We start from the raw sequence: 20,935 nt of genomic DNA on the forward strand, positions 1-20,935 counted from the left end.
AAAATCGCTTGATTTTTGTAAGGCAAGTGTATCAAATGAGTACAATCTCATTTTTTTTTTTTTTTTTGGAAAAAGTTTATTTGCTTTTGTTAATAATTATATATGTTTTACAAAAATTCAGATGCAAATTAACTTAAAAACTAGCCATTATAATATGTTTATATAAGTTAGGTATTAGTCCTCGTGTGTGGGCCGAGTTCCATGCAATCCTTTTATTGTTTTTTTAATTTTTCAAATATATTGAATAAACATTATTGTTAGTATCTACAAAATTAATAAATGAAAAGAAAAAACTTGAGAATTTTATATACAATTTTTATAAAATTTTTTATTGAGTTCTAAAAGATTGTTAAATAATGATTATGAATTTATTAATTAATAAACACCTAAAAATTTTTTAGATTTTTATAATCATTGTTATAGTGAAAAAAATTTAATGAAAAAATGAGACATACAGAAATTTTAAAAAACCATAAGTGCAAATTTTTAAAAACATTCTATCATGATGAATTTATAATAAAAATCAGAAAAATTTTTAAATGCCTGCTGATTTTATGGCATTAAAGTTGGCGGTCACTTGACAATTTTTTAATTTTCTTTAACAAAAAAATTATTTTTAAAAAATTGCATTTTTAATTTATTAAATTTTCTACAAGTCCATTTTTTTAATAATTTTTTTTAATAATTTTTTAATAATTTTTTTTTGCTACAATTTATTTGTTAAAGAAAATTAAAACAATTGTGAAGTGACAGCTAAATTTAATATAACACTGAAGTTGGCAGACATTAAAAATTATTTAAAAATTTTATAATAATGCAATTATTAAAAAAAAAATTAATTAAAAAGTTCCACATGTGAAAATTAATAAAAATTACAAGTGAAAATTTTTAGAAGCATTTTTTTATTGTAATTGATTTGTTAAAAAAATTTTTAAAATCGACAGCTGACCACTAACTTCAGTATTATTATTTAACTTCATGCTGACTTCAGTGTCATCAATAATTGAGTTCTCAATTTTATAATGAAACAATTATTCGATGTAAGAAATCAGGAAATTCTAAAAAATTAAAATGCTATAAAGATTATTTTATTATTTTTTTGAAATTTCAAATATGTCTTGCAATGCAAATGATCTTACCGACTACTGTTAATAATTTTATTAAAAATAAAATCCACCTTCAAATAAATATTTTTTTTTTAGGTTGTAGCGGATGCAAATTTCATATTGCTGTTAGTCTAAATTCTTTAAATATTCAATCACTATTTTGAGTCAAGGTAATTTTCGATTATTCTAAAATTTATTTCTTACAAATTTATTATTAAAATTTCACTTCTTTCAGGATTTCGATAAATTAAATTTTTACAAATTGTAAAACTGTAAAACAGCTCCATTGCGCTGCAAAAAAAATTTTTGTAAAAAATATGGATTGACTCTGTTATGAATTAAATGGCGAAATATTCCACAAATCCGTTGGTATCGGCTGAGAAATGTTGACAGGAAGCTTGATTTCTTCTCCCTTAGAGTTCAGTGGAGTTGAGAGCAGAGAGAGGGTTGAAAATTTTTCGCATGTCGCATGTGCAGTATAACAATTTTAGTTTGATCGAGTTGGTGTTGGAGGAAAACAAAAAAAACAACAAAGAACCAATAGATAACGCAGTTATTAATTTCAATATTTCTAATAATTAAAGTTACCTCGAGATTAATAAACAAAAGCCCACGGATAATTGGTGCACATGTGAAAATGTGGTTTAAATTGAACCACTACAATACATATAATAATTTAACGTGTGAAAATATCATAAAATCATATTTACAGGTATTGGTCACTATAGAACCACTTGTGAAAAATGGCTGACCTGTGAATTTTTTTCCTCATATGTCAGTTTTGTTTATTAAAACTCTTTAAAAATCGTCTTTGGTTAAATTATCTTCGGGACAAGTGTTTTAGATTGATAGGTTATCATGCCCCGCGTAAAAGCATCACCGAAAAAATGCGTCAAAACGTCATCAAATTCTAATCCGGCCACCAATGCGTGGGTTTTTCTCATGAAAGGTAAATAAAAAAAAAAAAATATCATCTACCTATATAATAAAAAATAAAAGAATAATGAAAAAAGCGATCAATCTTTTGTCACTGCTTCTATTGGTCGGATAAAATTCATTAAATTACGAATATAGATTGATAATTAAAATTTTTTGACGTTTTATTTTTTATTTTAGGTGAAGGACTAGAAGGTACTGATGGAAATATTCCGGATATTGTTAAATTGCGACATCCAGCATCCAGCCAAGCAGCAATGTTTTTATTCAGTCCCGGGGATTTGACAGTTCAAGAAGTTCTGACAATCGATGAGAACAAAAGATCATGGTTTGTTGACGACAATGTTAAGTCAGATGGAAAAATGCACCTTTCAACACCAATTGATCCAATATTTCTCGTTTTACCGTACTTGAGAAAATCCCAGTACGCTGTACCTCTGGAGCAGCTTCTCAGAGACGACGAGTACCCGGAGACTGAAAGACTGGCTCGCTGTCAAAATCTCAAGCTAACTCTGATCGCGGATCGCCGCGGTGATGAATCTTTGCAAGCTTACAAGTACAATGAAGAAAAAACGCTGATTTGGCTGCAGAAGAAAGTTGAACGAGTCGCTGAGACCCTAAGACAAAAGGGCATTTATGTATCTCCTGGTGCTGTCAGTGCAAATTATGTTAAAAGTAGTAAATATGAACCTGCTAGTGATACTGGTAAGCATTTGATGTTTTAATAATTTTATTTTAATTTATTAAAATATCTTTTCTTTTTTTTTTTTATTACAGAATACTTGAGATACGCTCACGGCATTGTCTCGGAGTACTTGTCTGAAGATTTGTCCAAAAAATTAGCTCAGTTTCTTAATTTACCAGAGGAAATAGAAAATAATCCTAAGCGAAAGCTGTCAAGCCCTAAAGAAGTATCAGATAACAAACGGCAGAAAAGTGAACCCGCTGAAACGGAAAATCCACCTAAAATGCGTGCATTAGATTTAACCAAGCCTGAAAAGGTATTAATTAATTTTAATTAAAAATATATTTTTTTTTTCAGTCAAAATTAATTAAATTTAATTTTTGAATTAAAGGTGACAAAACAACCGACAAAAAAAGAATTGGCCCGTCAAAAAGCAGCAGCTGGTTCAAAAAATATCTCTTCATTTTTCAAGAAAAAATAAACATACTTATTAGATAAGACTGTCTCTGTAGGTTGCATTCGTAACGTTTTAACGGATCAACGATTTTTATCGGTGTTACTTAAATTAAAATTAGATTAATTTTAAATTAAATATTAATAATAATAATAATAATAATAATAATAATAATAATGATAATGAAATAAACAAACAAACGAAACAGCGAACCTAAATAAATAACAATAACAGCTGCAATAACTCGAGAATAAATATCAACACCTTGCTACACATTATTTGCTCAAAAGATTAATACTGTACTTACAAAAACAATCGCAATAGTATTGTTGACTCTTGAATCTCGTCTCCAGACATGCGCTATTAAACTTTCAAATAAAAAGGTTTTACAATACAGTAATAGGTTTGTCATGTAAATAGTCGTATGAATTATTAATTTACCATACAAAGTATACTTTGTACAGATTTTTGTTTCACGTAAAACAATATTATTTTTATAATTTTATTGTGCATTACACAGTACTTGTGTCAATCTCCTGCCAAATTAACCATTTGATACTTTTTATGAGATTTTATTTAAGTCTTATACATCGTAAAATATGTATTTGTGATTAATGATTGTGCTTCAAAATTAATAGCATTTCATTGTAATTTAGTATTATCAATTAATAATATCAATAATAATCTTCGATGTTAAAAAACAAATCAAGACTCAATAAAGCATGGAAAAAGTATAATTATTGCCTTTTTTTAATTTTTATTAACAATTTTGTGCTTTAAATACATGTAAAATTTATTATAAAAAAAAAAAAAAAAAAAATTAATTCGCTTCCATGGGCTCGATACCTTCAACATCGCGGCACTTTGCGTGTTGTAACTCTCGTCGTATTTCTGCAGTAAGTGTATGATGATACTGTCGCTTTAATAATTCCAGTAATGCTTCTCTTTGCTCTGAACTGATGTCACTCTTATAACGTTGAGCGAATGTTAATAAAGCTTGGTGCCATAGAACTGGTAATTCTCTGGTGTCTCTTTCAAATCTGTAATATTTTAATTGTTATTATTTTATAATTCATGATTAAAAAGTCATACGGGCGTATAAAAAATTTTTTTTCGGGAATCGACATAGTTTTGTCCGAAATGTGGAGAAATGCTAAAAAAAAAAAAATTTCATACACCCTTATGGCTTCCGGGACCGAAGACGGATACCATGAGGGCGTATAATAAAAATTCTGTTCTTTTTTTTCTGTACAAAAAAATTTTTAGTTAGAAGAAAAATTTTTTTCTTGCATTTCTACACGCTTCATACAAAAATACGTCGGTTCCGAAAAAAACCTTTTTTTTTATATGAAACTAAAATTAGCCAACAGCGAAAAATTTTTATTTTGTTTTATTAATTAAATTAGCAATAAAAAAATATTTTTAAAAAATTGCACGTATAGTTTTTCAAATTTGTTATATGTGGATTTTTTTTTTTATTTTATTAATAAAAAAAATTTTAAAAAAGTTTAGATATCGGCTAACTTAATTTTCATTTTTTTATATGCGTGCATAAATGCAAAACAAATTTTTTCTTCCAACTAAAAATTTTTTTGGGCTTAGAAAAAAAATAAAATTTTTATTATACGCCTTTGTGGCATCTGTAATGCAATATATAGAAGAAAAAATTACCTTAAGAAATGGAAAACCACACCATCCACTACACGGTAAGGCAAAGCGTATTTTTTATCCAAAAATATTCTAATAAAAATACTATTAGCTCCAGTATACCCCATCTCAGCAATTTTCAATAGAGCAGCCGCTGACTCCAACATAGGAATCGAGTTTTTTGCAACTATTGACCCGATGATAATAGCTTCTCTCAGAGTGCAGTCACCGGACTCCAAAAGCGGCAAGAGGAAGCCTTTCATGAACCCTCTGGGTTTATACAAAGCTTTCCTGACCGCTTGATACAAATGGAAGTTCAAACGTTTGTACTCTGCTAAATCATCTCTAACACGTGGAAGCAAAACTAAATTATAAAACCTCTGCGCCATGTTTTCCTTGAGATTTGAAGCAAAGATACGTGTAGCTTGGTACATAGCAGCGGCTGTCCAGCTAGGCGGGTCTAGTATGTAAAGTACTTGTTCCCAGTTTTTCATAGAAGGTATAAATTTGAATAATTTCGGCAATGCACCGCTTCTGTACACAGACAATATTGGTTTCATTTTTTCAAAAGACTCTTTTAAAAGTGGGTGCATGTCATCCATCTGTATGGAGCCTATTTCAGAAAACTGGGACTGGATTTCTGTTTTTTTCTCCTCTAACTTCTCGAGGATTATGTCAGCGAGTGTTCTTGTCGGGGCTCTACCCCGGTCCATGAACAACTCCAGCGCTCTTTCATCTTGTTCGTCGATTTGAATGTCATCGTAATATTCATTCCCGGTGACTTGTTCATCATCACTCATTTTATACTCTTCTTCATCTTCGTCAAGAGTTAGTAGAGCTTTTTTTCCTTCGTTAGTTTTTTCATCTTCGCTTTCTTCTTCTTTACGCTGCTGGTTTGTTAACTTAATAACTCTGCTGGATACTTTTGGATCAATAAATTCCTGTAAAGATATTTATAAATGAATAATAATAATGACACTAAAGTTGACAAATATTAAAAATTTTTTTAGAATTTTATAGCAATTAAATTATTATAAAAAAAATTTAATTAAAAAATTTCACATGTGAAAATTAATAAAAATTACAAGTGAAAATTTTTAGAAGCATTTTTTTAATTGTGATTGATTTGTTAAAAAAATTTTTTAAATTAACAGCTGATGGCTAACTTCAGTATTATATAATAATATTAAAAATATAAAATTAAAGAAAATATCTTTTTTTATTTATTAAAAAAATTAATATCAAATAATAAAATATAAATTGAATTTTTTTTCTCAATTTCTACGACTGAAATTTTTTAGATTTTTTTTTTTTTTTAAACAATTTATTTATCATCAATGTTTACTATTTTGAAATTATTCTATTTACTTAAAAATTTAATTTATTATTAATGAAAAGTTAGAATATATTATTAATTTTAATTAAATAAAAATCTAATTACTCATAATCAAAAATACTAACCTCATTTTCTTCAGCCCGGAAACGTATTTTATTACGATTTTTGGATTTAACAATACCATCTCCTTCGAGTTGATCTGCTAGAGGTACTTTTGCTGGAAGAGTATCCCCTTTTGAAACACGAACTTTTTTAGCTTTTCCCATGATTGATTAAAGTAATTATTAAATTACAGAAATAAAAACACGTGTTAATCACAATATCACATTTCCATCCGCAACCTAAACTTTGTATCACGGAGGCTAGATATAAGGAGGACGATCGTAATGTATTACAAGCGTCCGAAAATTGGAGGACAGATCTTTCACCACTAGAGTGCGCAAGTGTCTCTAATGTCAGGTTTTTAAATAAATGACGCGGAATGCAATGTACAATCACATTTATCAAAAGAAAACATTAAAATTTCATTTTTAGTTGCGAATTGGGATAATAATAATAGTAATAGTAATAATAATAATAATAATAATAATAATAATAATAATAATAATAATAATAATAATAATAAAGTATTCAAATAGTTTAGGTAATTTTATTCTTAATTAATAAGCGTATATATGTTGAAAGTAGAATATTACTGAAGAGTTTAATAAGTTAAGCTAGTTTAGAAATTTTACGATGTTTCTTGGCCATCATCTTTCGTTCGTTAAGAGTTCGGTTGATAAGATTAGCTAAAAAATTACCTCTCATAATTACAAAATTATTCAATATTTTAGCCGTAAGCTCCTTTTTGTGTTCATCACATCCTAGGATGGGGAGGCATTTAGCTTTTGCTATTTTCTCTAGCACTTGGTGCATAGTATTTATTTTAACAGTTTTAGTACCAACTACGGTTAAAACTATTTGTTCCAATTTTTTAATTAGTCTGAATAAATTTTCACTGGGAAAAATTAATCCACCATTGCTCATTAATTATATGACCCGATCACGTTCAGAGGAATTCGCAGAGCGTAATGTTTCAATACATTCACAGCAAGAAGTCATTCGCTGAAATTTTCTCGCAACATATCCAGCAATATAAGCAACTATACCATCACTGGTGGAAACAACATCATAATCATGATGGTAATGCTGGTCATCACGAAAACTATTACTTCCTTCCCAATCATTTTCACTTTGTAAAAAGTTTTCATTTGAATCAATATTAATTTTATTTTGATTATGATGATTAATGTTGTTTTCAGTAGAAGAATCGTCAACCTCAGTTAAATTTTCGAACGGATAATGATTATCGTGATACAAATCATCATCGTCCTCTATATCATCCTCACTATCTTCGTCTAATAAACTTTCGAATGGTTTTCTAATAAATGACGGTATAGTATCATCATTATCGTCATCACTATCTTCGTCTAACAAGCTTTCAAAGGGTTTTTAGCCACAGAGGTATTTGGATGAGAAAATGTATTATTATTATCATCACTAGACGAATAATTATTACTAGAAATACCATTTTCAACAATAGCGTCAATTTCATTCAGCCAATTTTTTTAATGCATTAGCTGTAGCCAGAGAATCTTTGGACTGCATTAAAGATTGTAGTAATTCACCAGCTGTGACATTGGACCCTTTCGGCGGCGTGACTAATGAATATGAACACAATAATCGAAAAACTTGCCCGAAAAGGATTGTATCCGGATGATCGTTGCAACGACAAACACTCCGCATTATACCGAAGAACTTCTATAAATTAAATAAGATTCAAATATTAAAAAAAAAAGAATATTTACTATAACAATTTTTAATTATTCATTTGATAAAAATCCAACGATTAATACATACTTCTAATTGATCTTGATTAAGCCGCGATGTCATCAAGTACTCAAAATTACATTCTTTTTGCAAAAATTCACTTAGCTCTAAAGTAGCCTGTAACGTAATTTTTAATCCAGTAAGAGTACTAGGAGTAATTGCGAAAAAAATTTATCATCAACTTCATTTTCATTTTTGATTTTTGTTTTTGCCTTTCTTCTTCTTTTTATAAAGTTCTCTTTCTTCATTAGCTTTGGCTTCCCAAATCTTCAGATAATCAATAAAATCACTTATTACCTAGCAAAAATAAATAGCATTACTTATTTATCCTCTATCTTATGGTAGTAGAAATTACTCTAGAAAAATGCATGTTTCAGAAAATAGGATACATAGTCCAAGAGAATATCAGCTATGATAAAGATTAGGAACTTCCGCAACTAATAAACTCAAATTCATTGAATTTGACTATCATTTGAAGTTTCGTTTAATAAGTTTCATATTGAAAATGTAAGTAAACTTGCGAGACTGGATTATGTGCAAACATTAGTAGGAATAATGTCATGATAAGATTGGAGTGTCTTAAATTATTTTTATAGTTATATACTTACATATATATACTTTATAAATATTTTCCAATATTGGTTATAATATGTGATCATGTACACATGGTATAATGATGGTTTTATGTTGACAATGGTTCTCCGTTTAGAACTATAATTTTCGCTTTATTATTGCGAAAAAATTGTATGAAGCTATCAAAAGACCTAATGTATATATTAAAAATTACCTTTTTCGGGGACAATTATCATTTAAACGTAAAGCATTCAAAGGAGTACGTGAACTCATGGCTTCAATTAAATCATTTACTCTTTTAATAAAAACCACTGTTGGATCGCAATCACTGAGCTCAGGAGTAGCGTTCTTATAAGTCGCCATTGCAACTTGTATATTTTTCGAAAAAAGCTAAAAACAAAAAGTTTTAATTTTTCTCATTAAAATTAGATAAGCAGTTGTTATGATTGAAAATTTATAAAAATTAATTTTTTATCAAAATAAGAATAAATACATCTTATTATTTATTTTAACTGAATCAGCTATTTATAATATGAATTGTTAGAAATTAAAGATAAATATTAGGCCAGTTACCTCGATGTTAATGATAATCTTAAATTCATTTTAACTTACTCTCGCAGCTTTATAATTATAATTACCTGATAAGCCAACGGGACATTCATCTTTTGATATCCTTCTGGATTTAAATGCTGGGGAGTTAGTTGATAAGCTATTTTTAGATTGGCTTTCAGATAAATTTCATGCAATAATAAAGCTTCCTAATGACTTTTTTCTTACAAAACCATCTGGAGTCTAAAAATAAATAACATTTTCATAAATAATTAAATACAATCATTGAAAAATTTGATAGTTGTAAAATTAAATAGGTCACTTATGAATATATTCATTCCAATGCTAACTAAATTGAAAATTCAATCGTGAATAACAGTACACTGGTGTTAAAAATCATATTATAAGAGAAGCTTACCCAAAAAAACAATCGTTTCATAATTTTGTTCCTGAAACATTTTATTAAGTGTGGAAAATCCGAAATAAACCAAAGTCTGCGGTCAAAATTGCATGGATGATCACAGCTACATTGTCCATCTTTGACACCGAAAAGTGTCCATGCTCCTCTGTTCCATTGAGCTGCATCAGAAGTAACGACATCAACATAAAACCCAGCATTCTCCAGTAATACGATGCATTCAATGAGTAATTTGTGAAGAATGGCACTCGTGACAGAATTTCTGCTCAGGAAGCTACCAACTACTTGCACCCAGTTACCCTGAAAAGGTTGGTACATGAAGACTAAGGCATGATCAGCCCGACTGTTGATTAAATTTTCCGGAGTATGTGCCCCCAAGTCTACAAAACCATCAAGCTGCATAGTTCTCCGATTTAGCTTCACGGCTTCACTTAAAGCTACTTCATCTATTAAAAGGGTACCTAGGAGAAAAAATAAAAAATTGTTAGAATGAAATAAATGTGAATCAGATGTAGTCTAACAATAATAGCCAGCTACTGTTAAAAGTTAATGAAGCTTTTAAAGAGTTATTTAAAAATATCAAATACGAATTACTTTTTCAGCTAAAAACTTATGCGCTCGGATTTGTTAATATAATCATACTCGATAGCTAAGTAGAGTTGTTAGATATAGTTAAAATGGTTGCGTTTTTAAGATTTGCATTTTTAAGATTTGCAGTTAGTAGTAAAGTGTGACAGGAATGGTGCATGGATACCCCGTTTTTCATGTGGTTCCATACGTGAACTTTTAATACGAAGAGTGTCGAATATGGCTTTAGGGAAACCAAAAGCGCTATCCAACTTCTGGATATATTTGTTAAGGGTGTCTTTGCAGGGAAGAGGGAGGATTTGACGTTCTCTGAGTCGTTCATATACCGCAGCATTTTTATACCAAGTAGCAAACATTCATAAACCCACTCAACCGTATATCTTCGTTGTTTGGCATTTTTAGCTTTTACTGCATTAAAACAAGCACGAATTGCTAGTTGTTGCACGGGAGGCAAAATAGAAATTTCCGCTCTTAGAGCTTCATCTTTAATTGCCATACAATTAAGTCGTTGCGTTTCTATAATTTTGATGAGTGATTCATTCTGTAAAGGGTTAAATAGTTAAATAGGCATTTACAGGTGATTTAATTTAAGTTCTCAGATTGTAGTTGATTAAATTTGTATTCACAAACTAAACCGTATTGACGAAATGATAATGTAATGTAACGAGCATTGTATCAAACTTTTAAGTTTATTGAAAAAAAATAAAAGAATATTGATCTTAAACACTCACAACCTGTAAATAATCAAGTATACATGAAGAAACGATAAATAAGTAAATACCTACTTTACGTTTGAGGCGCTGAATTTGTTTAGTTTTCAGGCTCTCCTGGTACTTCAAGTCAGTGTACGAACTTTTAATGTCGGGTTTGACTTTGTACGATCGATTTTGCAATTTCCGTCTCAATTGCCGACAAGCAAAGCATCGAAAAAGATTCATTTGTTTCTTATATTGTTCGTCAGGCAATGACACACCAGAACACGCCGATGAACATCTATTATTAATGAGAAATGATACTAGTAAAGTTCATTTAACAAGTAATAAAAAACCTTAGAATTATCATTTTTAGGCAATTGTAGAGTATACTAATGTGCTCCGTACTTAAGATACACAATAATTATTAAGTTTGGTAATCGATTTTTTAAACATGGAAAATCGATAGCAAATTTTTTAAATTTATTAATAACAAAAAATTAATGTCCGTAGCCAAAAATGGAAAAGTAATCCAGTCCCTTCACATAACTCACAGTTTTCCAATTCCTTCAAAAACTCCCAAAAATCAGATATTTGGGAAAAATTGGTATTGAATTCTACCGACTCTTGCGTTTTCAAGTTAAGTAACTAATCAAAAGTATAATGTTAACATTACCACAAAAAAAAAAACTGACGTTCGAACATTAGATTCTTATGAATTTTCAAAATTCTTGAAAGCTATTCTATCAAAATCTTCAAAAATACGCGAAAAAAATCGAGAAAATAACTTTGAGAACTGATATATTTCTGTGTAATGTTCGCTTCGAAGAAATTTGAACATTCGTTAGCAACCAACGTTCGGAACTTTATGTTTATACTGTGAAAAATAAATTACAAGATCTAAAAATTCTTACTGATATATTGAAGTCTTCACTTATTTTTATACGAAATTTTAAATTCATGGATACTTTATCTAAATGACATAAAACTATATTTTTGGATTAACTAAATCTATTGTCCAACTCCAATTTTGTGGCAAAGCATTGAATTTCAACACGTTGATAATTGTTAATAAAGAACATTTCTCAAGACGTAATTCAGGAGTAGATAACTCACGTGGCTTGAAATGATTAAATAAACAAAAATTAATGATTATTTTTTTGTAATAATAGTTCTAAATTTATAGGAGACGATATAAGAGACATGTCTAAAGACTTAACTTTTTTAACATATTCATAATTCAGATTGTTTGACTTATTGAAATATCTTATAACATGATTCTTTAATTATTTCATTTACTTTTGTTTTAAAGAATTGAATAGAGAAAAGAACGTGAATATGAAAAAAAAATAATTAATAATTTCTTTTCGAAAGACTATTTGTTTTATAACAATATTTTTCAAATTTAACTCTCATACACTGCTATAATAAATTCGAGTAAACTTGATAATTTTTATAGTGAATGTTTCTTATTATTTATAATAGTATATTACACACCTACGGAAGAAAAGTAAGAAATGTCTCAGATCACATGTAATTGTCGGCCGAGGCGAAGCCGAGGTTGACAAATATGTGATCTGAGGCTTTTTATTTACTTCCCGTAGAGTGTATACTATTTTTTTGCTCCACGAAGGCAGGGAGCTTCACTTTCTCAATATCTCAAGTACTTAAATAAATATTCTAACAAACAAGAGTAATTAGGCCTCCTAATTGTTTGTGCTTTTATCTTAAGTTGCAGAGTAATAATTCGAAATTTTAATTTTTCTTACCTGCATTTCGTTCTCACAATTATCATTTTCTTCAAAATTTTCAAATACGTCAATGCGTTTTGGTGACTCACAATTAATTATGTTTATGAGATCATTACTAATTATTGGTTCTTGGTTTTGTGGTGAGTTAGTTTTATGGTCATTTGTAATTAATAAATGGCATTGCATATACTGAGCTTCGTTATTTTCATTGTTGCAAGCTTTGTTTACACGGTTCGGATTCAACGTCGGAATAGCATCAGGCTTTAGCGAGTATCTTTTTCGAGGTAATTCTTCATAAATTCCAGTAGTCAATAATATTTTATCAGTTTTAATAATATCTTGATCATTAAAATGTAATTCACAGACATAATCTTTTTTGGGGTGAGATCTTGCTTTAATCCACAGTACCACAATTTTAACAAGTCTGGACACTTGAATAAACAAACAAAAAATTGACATGAAGTTATATTTGGAAATAATTTTGATAAGTTACTTTGAGTAAAACGTTAGCTCCAAAAAAATGGTAACGATGCAATTTTTTTAAAACTAATTCTAAGAAGAAAAAAATTACGTTATACCTTTTACAATTTCTTTTTAATTTGATCAAAAATGATACTAAAATCTACTGATATAAAAATTTTTGGGACTCTTGTAACATAAATTATTTAAAAAAATATTTTGAAAAAAGAGCACTTATAATTTCCTTTAATTTCTATAGGTAAAATTTTTTTATAATCATTTAATTAATATAAATTTAATTAGTATAAAAATTATTTCTTACAAAAATACTAAGTTAGGTTATATTACCTGTGGCACAATAAATAAAGACGTGTTTCGACTATTTAATTTTAATTTTTATTACGATCTTTTATCCGGCCACTCAAACACCCATCAACTATACATTTATTTACCATTTTAAACTATTATCACTTTGATTATTAATTAAAAAACTAATTAACTAACTGAATGTCAATTTGGTGTTATTAATAAACAATAACAAACGGACGCCATGATCCGGACATTAGCGAACGTAGTGACGCCCTAGCGGCTTCTTTTTGAAAATGATCTATCCTCAGTTTTCCGGACGCACTAACTGTACATTTACCTATGTCGATCGTCCTCCTTATATCTAGCCTCCGTGCTTTGTATAAAAATAAAAATAATAATTATTGTCACTTTCTCGCAGATGTCTCTTTACTACTGAATGGTGCTGCTGGCTAACGAGAGAATGGCGAACTTAAAAAAACTGCTTCATTAAAATTCGCGGGAAAATAATGTTTATTTGAATGATCAGCACTTCTGTCCAGATCATCTGTAAGCAATTTTAATTTACAAATTAATTCCTTGATAATAACAAGGAAATTTTTATAACTGTCTGTTATAAAATTATTTTGAATACTTTCTAATCCTTCAAATCCTTTTTAATACTATCTCTTATGGACACTTAACATGTGAGATCATTTTTAATTCTTTTTTAGTAGATTTCATAGAAATCTAACTATTGTATTTGTCCTCATGTCGGAATTTTTGAAAAATTTTGCTATATCCTGATTCAGCTCGACGAGCTGAATCAGAAAATACATATGGTTCAAATGTTTATATATGTATGTATTTATATATATATATATATATATATATATATATATATATATATATATATATATATATATATATATATATGGGATATAACGCGGGCTTGTCAGCACGATACCATCTACAATTCTTAACGGATCATAATGAAACTCAACATACTTAGTTTATGACTAATTACGAAGGTCGAGTTCAAATTTGAGCCTAATCGGTCGATTAGTTTAGAAATTACAGCATTTTAAAATTTTGAAAATTCGAAAATTGAGTATTTCTGCTATTTCTCCCTCGTGTAACTTTCGAACACATTGAGATATTCGATCCTGGTCAAATGCATCTTAAAGCTGAGAAAATAAGCTTTAATTTACATGTTTACGCGTATTTTTAGCCCGAAAAATGTATCTGTTCTGGGATTATTTCAATGAAATTTTACTCTTGTAGTCGTTTTGCATGTTAAATAACACCCCTTGTCATTCTGCCATACTGATGTTAGTTAGTCAATAATTCGTTCAGTTATTACGCAGATTTCCACATCACCCAAGAGGTACTGTGTAATAAGATGCGTTCCCTTTCTTTAACGTGGCGGGTCCCCTGTAGGCCTTTACCACGTAGAGAGGAGGAAAGGAAGCAAAAATACAGCTCTAAACATAATGAATACTTTCTACATTAAATTTCATCGTAAGGTAGTTATCGCAGAGAATCGCATTGTCCCAGAAAATTCTAAATTTTTTCTATCATTCTGATGCTGAAAGGTTTATTTTCCACTCTATTTTTAAGGATGAAAAAGTTACATTGCCGCCTGAGTAATGTACGCGTGTATTTTAATCATTGTGAAACAGGAGGGGAACATTAAATTAATTATAAACATAATGATTATGATAATTATTTTATTTTTTTTATACTTCACATGTGAATTTATATAGTTTATGAAATCTACTTCCATTTCGGCTGCCGAATGGCTTTTTTTTTTTTTTAATAAGGGAAAATTCTGTTTAACAAAGTCTAAAAAATCAAATTGAAACTTTCAACAGCTGTATTTTTTATGCATGGCTTTATAAAAGTTGTTTAAATCTTGGATTATAATGATAGTAAAATTTTTCTTATGACACTGAAATTAGTAGACAATTTACTTGGATTTTAATTAACAAATAAATTGTTTACAAAAATTATTTTCAAATAATCACATTTCTAATTTTTTTACAATTTCTACATGTGGAAATTTTTTTATTTTTTATAAAATTCTAAAAAATTATCAAAGCTCTCAATTTCAGGAGCATAATTTTTTTTTACAGTAAAAGTTTGATTTAAGAAAAATTTGAAGTGTGATTAAAACACTTAAGAAAAATTCGGGAAGGTTTACTGTAAAAAATTGTTTACGTTGTACGACTAAGTAAATTGTCAATTATTTAACTGCACTAAACTCCAACTCTCATATTGTCATATATAAACGGTCATAACATATAACACTGAAGTTGACAGATATTATAAATTTTTTGGAAATTTTATATCAATTAAATTATAAAAAAAAAATTCAACTAAAAAGTTTCACATGTGAAATTAATAAAAATTACAAGTGAAAATTTTTAGAAGCATTTTTTTATTGTAATTAATTTGTTAAAAAAATTTTTAAAATTGACAGCTGACCGCTAACTTTAATTTTATCATAACATTTATAACTTCTCACTTTTAGCATACACAGACACTTCTATCCATTTTTAATTATAAATTTCTTACCGTTGGATGAAAACTCCTTCGGTAATTATTCAGAACATAAAATAAGTTCGCAAATTCCTCACTAGGATACTTTTCCCACTTACTCCAATAAAATACGCGGGAAATCAGCCCAGATGTGGAGGACGCGCTCAATTGTTGACGTCAAATTTTAGCGGCTTCTATTTCTATTAACTCAGTGTGACAAACAATACTTGCCAGATAAATACTCATAATTATAAATTGTCGCATAATAAATAGAAAATTGACTAGACCCACGAATAATCAATATTAAATATGGCTTCAAAACGTCTGCGTGATTACACAAATGACAGAGGTTAGTAAAAAAATTTATTCTAACCAAGAAATATTGTTTTATAATAATGATAATAAATAATAATAATAATAATTATTATTATATTTATTTTTTTTTCAGATCAATTAAAAACGTTCTTTGAGGAGTTTGTTAAAATAGATGATAAATCTGGTGAAAAATGTTTTAAGTACCGAGAGCAGCTGACTAAATTGGCTCACCGTGAGCAAGTTGCATTTATTATTGACCTAGACGATGTTCATGAGTTCAATGACGATCTAGCAGAGGCTATTGCCAATAATACTCGTAGATATGTGAATTTAGTCAATGAAGTAAGTATAGAAGATTTAACAATGTTATTTGTTTTAGATGATAAAAAATAACAAACGTTTGATAATAATTAAAAAAAATTGGAGCAAAGTATCCGATTACGTCTCTAGCGTACTTATGATCTTATATTACTGACATAATGTTATTTTGTTTAATTATTCTAGGATTTGTTATGACTTCAGTAGCATTTTAATTGATAAATATTTTTTTTTTTCGGTTTAATTATAATGAAGTGAGAGAGTTAGATTATTAATCTTAAATGTTGTTGTTTTTTTTTTTTTTTTTTAAATATTCAACCGAATATTATTTCTCGAAATAATATAATATATTTAATTTGAAACAATTTTCAGATTAAATTTTTTAAAAACTGTAACAAGTAATAATAAAAAATTTTTAAGTTTTGCTAATATTAGTCGACTTACGAAGAAAAGAATTAAAGTCAATCATTTATTATTACTTGAGTAAGCTTAAGCCTCTTATGACTTCAGTGAATTTCAGTATCTTTAATTTTTGATCAAGATTACTGTTTGTATAGTATTTAATCCAAAGTTATTATTCATGTACACGGACAAAAAGTCAACCCTTGTTACTTTTCTTATCGTTTTTATTCTTAACATTTTTTATAATTGTTAAAAAAAAAAAATAATAAATTATTGTTCATCTTAATAGCTCGTTCAAGAAATCCTGCCTGAGTTCAAAGAGCACCCAGTACCTCCAAAGGACGCTTTAGATATTTACATTGAGCATCGTTTGCTCATGGAAGCGAGAAACAGGCACCCAGGTGATCAAAGAGATCCTAGAAATAGATATGCGCCTGAGTTAATGCGTAGATTGTAAGTATTTATTTTATTTATTTATTTATTTGGAATCAGCTATTCAATGTCAAAACTATAAATAATACATTTACCATCTATGTATTTTATTAACCGGTTGTTTTTTATTCAAATTTACAGCGAAGTTTATTTCAAAAACTTTGACAACGCTAAGCAGCTATCAGTGAGAGACATAAAGGCCAGCAGTATAGGAAAATTAGCAACTGTCCGTGGTATAGTAACTAGATGTACCGAAGTAAAACCTATGATGGCCTGTGCTACTTATACATGCGACCAATGCGGTGCGGAGACTTATCAGACCATCCAATCACTAAGTTTCCGACCTCTCGACATGTGTGAGAGTGATGACTGTAAGATAAATAAGTCTGGTGGCAGACTTTACATACAAACAAAAGGATCTAAGTTTATAAAATTCCAAGAGATTAAAATTCAAGAGCACAGTGATCAAGTTCCTGTTGGTCATATTCCCAGATCTCTCACTGTGTACTGTCGTGGTGAAACAACTCGACTTTGCTTACCTGGAGATCACGTTGTCTTTACAGGAATATTTTTGCCAATAACTAAAACAGGTTTTAATCCCAGCGCCGGAGGTGCTTTGCTCAGCGAGACATTTTTAGAAGCACATCAAGTTGTCACTTTAACAAACTTGCAGTCCGCTGATGACAGTAGTAAACAATTGACACAAGAAGAGTTAGAAAGTTTTACGGGCGATGATTTCTACACCAAGCTTGCACGTTCTATTGCGCCAGAAATTTATGGATTGGAAGATGTAAAGAAAGCATTATTGCTGTTACTTGTCGGTGGAACGGACAAGAATAAAGGAGACATTAAAATCCGTGGTAACCTCAATATCTGTTTGATGGGCGATCCTGGAGTCGCTAAATCACAATTACTCGGCTTCATATGTCGTCTGGCTCCTAGATCCCAGTATACGACCGGTCGTGGATCATCGGGAGTCGGTTTAACAGCTGCCGTGCTCAAGGATCCGCTTACGGGACAAATGATGCTGGAAGGAGGCGCTTTGGTACTTGCTGATCAAGGAGTATGCTGTATTGACGAGTTCGACAAAATGGCTGACGCAGACAGAACAGCAATTCACGAAGTAATGGAACAGCAAACTATTTCAATCGCAAAGGCTGGTATAATGACGCGACTTAATGCTCGTGTATCAATATTAGCAGCAGCTAATCCAGCGTACGGTAGATACAATCCAAAACGTACTATCGAACAGAATATACAACTTCCCGCGGCTCTACTGTCACGTTTTGACCTTCTCTGGCTGATTCAAGATCGTGCGGACCGGGATAATGACCTTCGTTTAGCTCAGCACATCACTCATGTTCACCGTACGGGCTCGCAGCCCGTCACCGAGACTGAGGCGCTGGACATGAATTTAATGAGAAGATACATTGCTCTTTGTAAAACAATAGATCCTGTTATCAGCTCGGATATTACTGAGTATATAGTCGACTCTTACGTTGAGATGCGTAAGGAAGCCAGGAACAGTCAGGATAAAACTTTCACATCTGCGAGAAATCTTCTGGCCGTCTTACGTCTATCCACCGCTCTAGCTCGGCTGCGTTTATCCACGGAGGTACAAAAGGAAGATGTTGCTGAAGCTAATCGTCTTGTCGAGATGTCAAAGTACTCAATCAATCACTCCGAAGTACAGGCTGGCAACAAGGGCATAAGTACCGCCAACAAAATCTTCCAACTTATTAGGGAGATCGCCGGGGACTCCAAGACTGTTAAAGTATCCGAGGTTCTCGAGAGATGCACCAACAAAGGATTTAATCAGCATCAAGTTGACGACTGCATTGAGGAGTACGAGGAGCTTAATGTCTGGCAAGTTAATCAAGCCAGAACACAAATTAATTTTCTGTAATGAACATACATTATTTTTTTTTTTTTTTTTTATTATTATCATTTTTATTATTGTATTTATAGTAAGATAATATTTTTCCACGTCAATTGTCTGATAATTTTTTATACCAATTTAATATTGATAATAAAACAATTTTTTACGCAATAAATTTAATGTTATGTCTTCAGTTATAAATTTAATAATGTAAAGTTGAGCGTAAGTTGTGTTATAAGTTATTTTATGGTGATGATGATTATGATGATGATGATGATGATGCGTGTCATTATTGTTGTTATTATCTTCATTTCTTAGCGTGAGCGGGAAGCTTAAATAGCTAGTTAGTGACTGCGCATGCGTGGAATCCCCTCTTTAGTTAAGTTTCTACAAGCGCACGCAGGAAATTTATCTTGTCTTATTGCAGAATCCGATCAGTTGCGCGCCGATAGTCTTACCGGCACTTGCAATTCTATCTATTGCAAGCTTTGAGTAAAATAGATAAGTATCTACCGGGGATAAACATATACTTTATAGATATTGTGAAGTAATAAATTTTATTATTTACATGAGAAAACTGCCGGGATAACGCGAGTGTGTGAATGTGTGTGCTATTTTATTTAAAGTCTGTCACTACCTCTCAAGTTTTATATTTTACTATAAAAAAAAATATATATATATATATATATATATATATTTATATATTTGTATTTATTTATATTTAAATGTTGAACAACGAGATTGTTTATTTAAATCGTGAAGAAGAAATAAGGTTATTACCGGAGGAGATTAAACGATTAAATGAAACCGGTAATGTCGTTTAAAGGAGAGATTATCCGTACGATTATTCGTGAGTGGAAATCATTTTGACAGAATAATATATATATTTATTTATTATTTATTATTATTATTATGATTATTATATTTATTTACATTTAAGTGAGTGATATTTAAATATTTAAATAAAACAACCGTTTAATAATTGATTATTGTTTTTTTAGTCATTAACTGATAAATTATTAAAGTAAAAATGAAGAAAGTGTTATTTATTACATTTATGTGTCTGTACGCGGTCGGTGGTGTCGTATCACGTTCAACGAGATCCACGCGACGACATGGAGGTAGTGGAGGTGCCGAAATTCCTGAGAATTGTCAAGCCGTTAAGCCTTTCTTTGAGAGCAAAAATATCTCTGTTGATTTCACGGCTATTACTAAAACCGACATAGCTGAAAGTAAGTTCTGCTTATCAAATAAATTATTAAATTAATTAGAATAAGTTATTTGAAAAATTATATTTATTAAAACAAGAGTAAGTACTTGTACAGTTTGTAATTAATTTTAATTAATTAACAAACACTCAGTGAAATATATAATCTAAAATTTTAATTTATTCTCTTTGTCAAACTAATTAATTTTATTAACATTTACATTAGCAAGATAATATGTATAGACGGATGGGATTGTTGGGATGCTGATTATCATGCTTCGTCAAGTGTAGCACACAAACAGTACGTCAAACCCGAGGAATGTCAATATTGCAAATTGTATTGGGTTCAGAATGTAATTAGTTCATTTTTGAATAATTCCATACAACAAACTCATGATAATAATTTGAATTAGAGGCGCAAGCTGTGAGCTGGTAACTGGGATTTTAAAGCTCGACTCGACGCCAACAAATCACCCAATTAGTAATGCAGTTT

At 29.8% G+C, this 20,935-nt stretch overlaps 5 protein-coding genes across 12 annotated transcripts in view; 3 read left to right on the forward strand and 2 right to left on the reverse strand.

Moving 5' to 3' along the window:
* The first annotated feature begins 1,221 nt into the window (after positions 1-1,221).
* On the forward strand, positions 1,222-4,111 carry LOC141535908 (ribonuclease H2 subunit B). The gene is made up of 5 exons (XM_074256073.1): positions 1,222-1,276; positions 1,342-2,055; positions 2,223-2,747; positions 2,820-3,043; positions 3,119-4,111. Exons 2-5 carry the CDS (start codon positions 1,965-1,967, stop codon positions 3,206-3,208), a joined length of 930 nt encoding a protein of 309 aa, XP_074112174.1. The 5' UTR covers positions 1,222-1,276; positions 1,342-1,964; the 3' UTR covers positions 3,209-4,111.
* On the reverse strand, positions 3,315-6,649 carry Bys (Bystin). The gene is made up of 3 exons (XM_074256072.1): positions 6,290-6,649; positions 4,853-5,769; positions 3,315-4,221 (listed from the first exon to the last, which is right to left on the reverse strand). The coding sequence occupies exons 1-3, from the start codon at positions 6,428-6,430 to the stop codon at positions 4,002-4,004; spliced, it is 1,278 nt and encodes a 425-aa protein (XP_074112173.1). The 5' UTR covers positions 6,431-6,649; the 3' UTR covers positions 3,315-4,001.
* A 1,590-nt stretch (positions 6,650-8,239) lies between these two features.
* On the reverse strand, positions 8,240-13,001 carry LOC141536273 (uncharacterized). Of its 7 annotated transcripts, none has more exons than XM_074256679.1 (6): positions 12,623-12,994; positions 10,943-11,154; positions 9,574-10,034; positions 9,245-9,398; positions 8,642-8,996; positions 8,240-8,330 (listed from the first exon to the last, which is right to left on the reverse strand). In XM_074256679.1, exons 1-4 carry the CDS (start codon positions 12,646-12,648, stop codon positions 9,345-9,347), a joined length of 753 nt encoding a protein of 250 aa, XP_074112780.1. In that variant the 5' UTR covers positions 12,649-12,994; the 3' UTR covers positions 8,240-8,330; positions 8,642-8,996; positions 9,245-9,344. The 7 variants fall into 7 exon arrangements, with proteins under 7 accessions (XP_074112780.1, XP_074112782.1, XP_074112783.1 ...); XM_074256681.1 differs by adding an exon at positions 11,768-11,973 and having other exon boundaries at positions 8,246-8,996; positions 12,623-12,995; XM_074256682.1 differs by lacking the exon at positions 12,623-12,994 and adding exons at positions 11,408-11,501; positions 11,768-11,782 and having other exon boundaries at positions 8,246-8,996.
* A 3,028-nt stretch (positions 13,002-16,029) lies between these two features.
* Positions 16,030-19,410, forward strand: Mcm7 (minichromosome maintenance 7). Its single transcript, XM_074257147.1, has 4 exons — positions 16,030-16,238; positions 16,338-16,546; positions 17,214-17,377; positions 17,498-19,410. Exons 1-4 carry the CDS (start codon positions 16,199-16,201, stop codon positions 19,260-19,262), a joined length of 2,178 nt encoding a protein of 725 aa, XP_074113248.1. The 5' UTR covers positions 16,030-16,198; the 3' UTR covers positions 19,263-19,410.
* Positions 19,411-19,542: 132 nt separating this feature from the next.
* Dally (division abnormally delayed protein) overlaps positions 19,543-20,935 on the forward strand; it is an 82,829-nt gene continuing 81,436 nt past the window's right edge. The window contains exons 1-2 of one of the 2 annotated variants that reach the window (XM_074257156.1): positions 19,543-20,174; positions 20,237-20,467. In XM_074257156.1, coding sequence (XP_074113257.1) covers positions 20,266-20,467 — 202 coding nt within the window. In that variant the 5' untranslated portion in view covers positions 19,543-20,174; positions 20,237-20,265. The remainder of the gene's footprint in view (positions 20,175-20,236; positions 20,468-20,935) is intronic. The other variant, XM_074257157.1, reaches the window with a different exon arrangement.

This window comes from Cotesia typhae, unplaced genomic scaffold (genome assembly GCF_013202065.1).
Source record: "Cotesia typhae breed Kobodo isofemale line unplaced genomic scaffold, CoteBio_Ctyphae scaffold_152, whole genome shotgun sequence".
NCBI classification, from domain to species: Eukaryota; Metazoa; Arthropoda; class Insecta; order Hymenoptera; family Braconidae; genus Cotesia; species Cotesia typhae.

Excerpts from the sequence above, each read along its gene's own strand:
- LOC141535908 (XM_074256073.1), top strand. The coding sequence starts at position 1,965 with ATGCCCCGCGTAAAAGCATCACCGAAAAAATGCGTCAAAACGTCATCA. Across the intron at positions 2,056-2,222 it reads GTGGGTTTTTCTCATGAAAG|GTGAAGGACTAGAAGGTACT; the intron begins GTAAATAAAAAA and ends TTTTTATTTTAG. Across the intron at positions 2,748-2,819 it reads TGAACCTGCTAGTGATACTG|AATACTTGAGATACGCTCAC; the intron begins GTAAGCATTTGA and ends TTTTTATTACAG.
- Bys (XM_074256072.1), bottom strand. The coding sequence starts at position 6,430 with ATGGGAAAAGCTAAAAAAGTTCGTGTTTCAAAAGGGGATACTCTTCCA. Across the intron at positions 5,770-6,289 it reads TCCGGGCTGAAGAAAATGAG|GAATTTATTGATCCAAAAGT; the intron begins GTTAGTATTTTT and ends ATATCTTTACAG. Across the intron at positions 4,222-4,852 it reads GTGGTTTTCCATTTCTTAAG|ATTTGAAAGAGACACCAGAG; the intron begins GTAATTTTTTCT and ends AAAATATTACAG.
- LOC141536273 (XM_074256679.1), bottom strand. The coding sequence starts at position 12,648 with ATGATAATTGTGAGAACGAAATGCAG. Across the intron at positions 10,035-10,942 it reads GCGCCTCAAACGTAAAGTAG|GTACCCTTTTAATAGATGAA; the intron begins GTATTTACTTAT and ends TTTTTCTCCTAG. Across the intron at positions 9,399-9,573 it reads TGAAACGATTGTTTTTTTGG|ACTCCAGATGGTTTTGTAAG; the intron begins GTAAGCTTCTCT and ends ATTTATTTTTAG.
- Mcm7 (XM_074257147.1), top strand. The coding sequence starts at position 16,199 with ATGGCTTCAAAACGTCTGCGTGATTACACAAATGACAGAG. Across the intron at positions 16,239-16,337 it reads TGATTACACAAATGACAGAG|ATCAATTAAAAACGTTCTTT; the intron begins GTTAGTAAAAAA and ends TTTTTTTTTCAG. Across the intron at positions 16,547-17,213 it reads ATGTGAATTTAGTCAATGAA|CTCGTTCAAGAAATCCTGCC; the intron begins GTAAGTATAGAA and ends TCATCTTAATAG.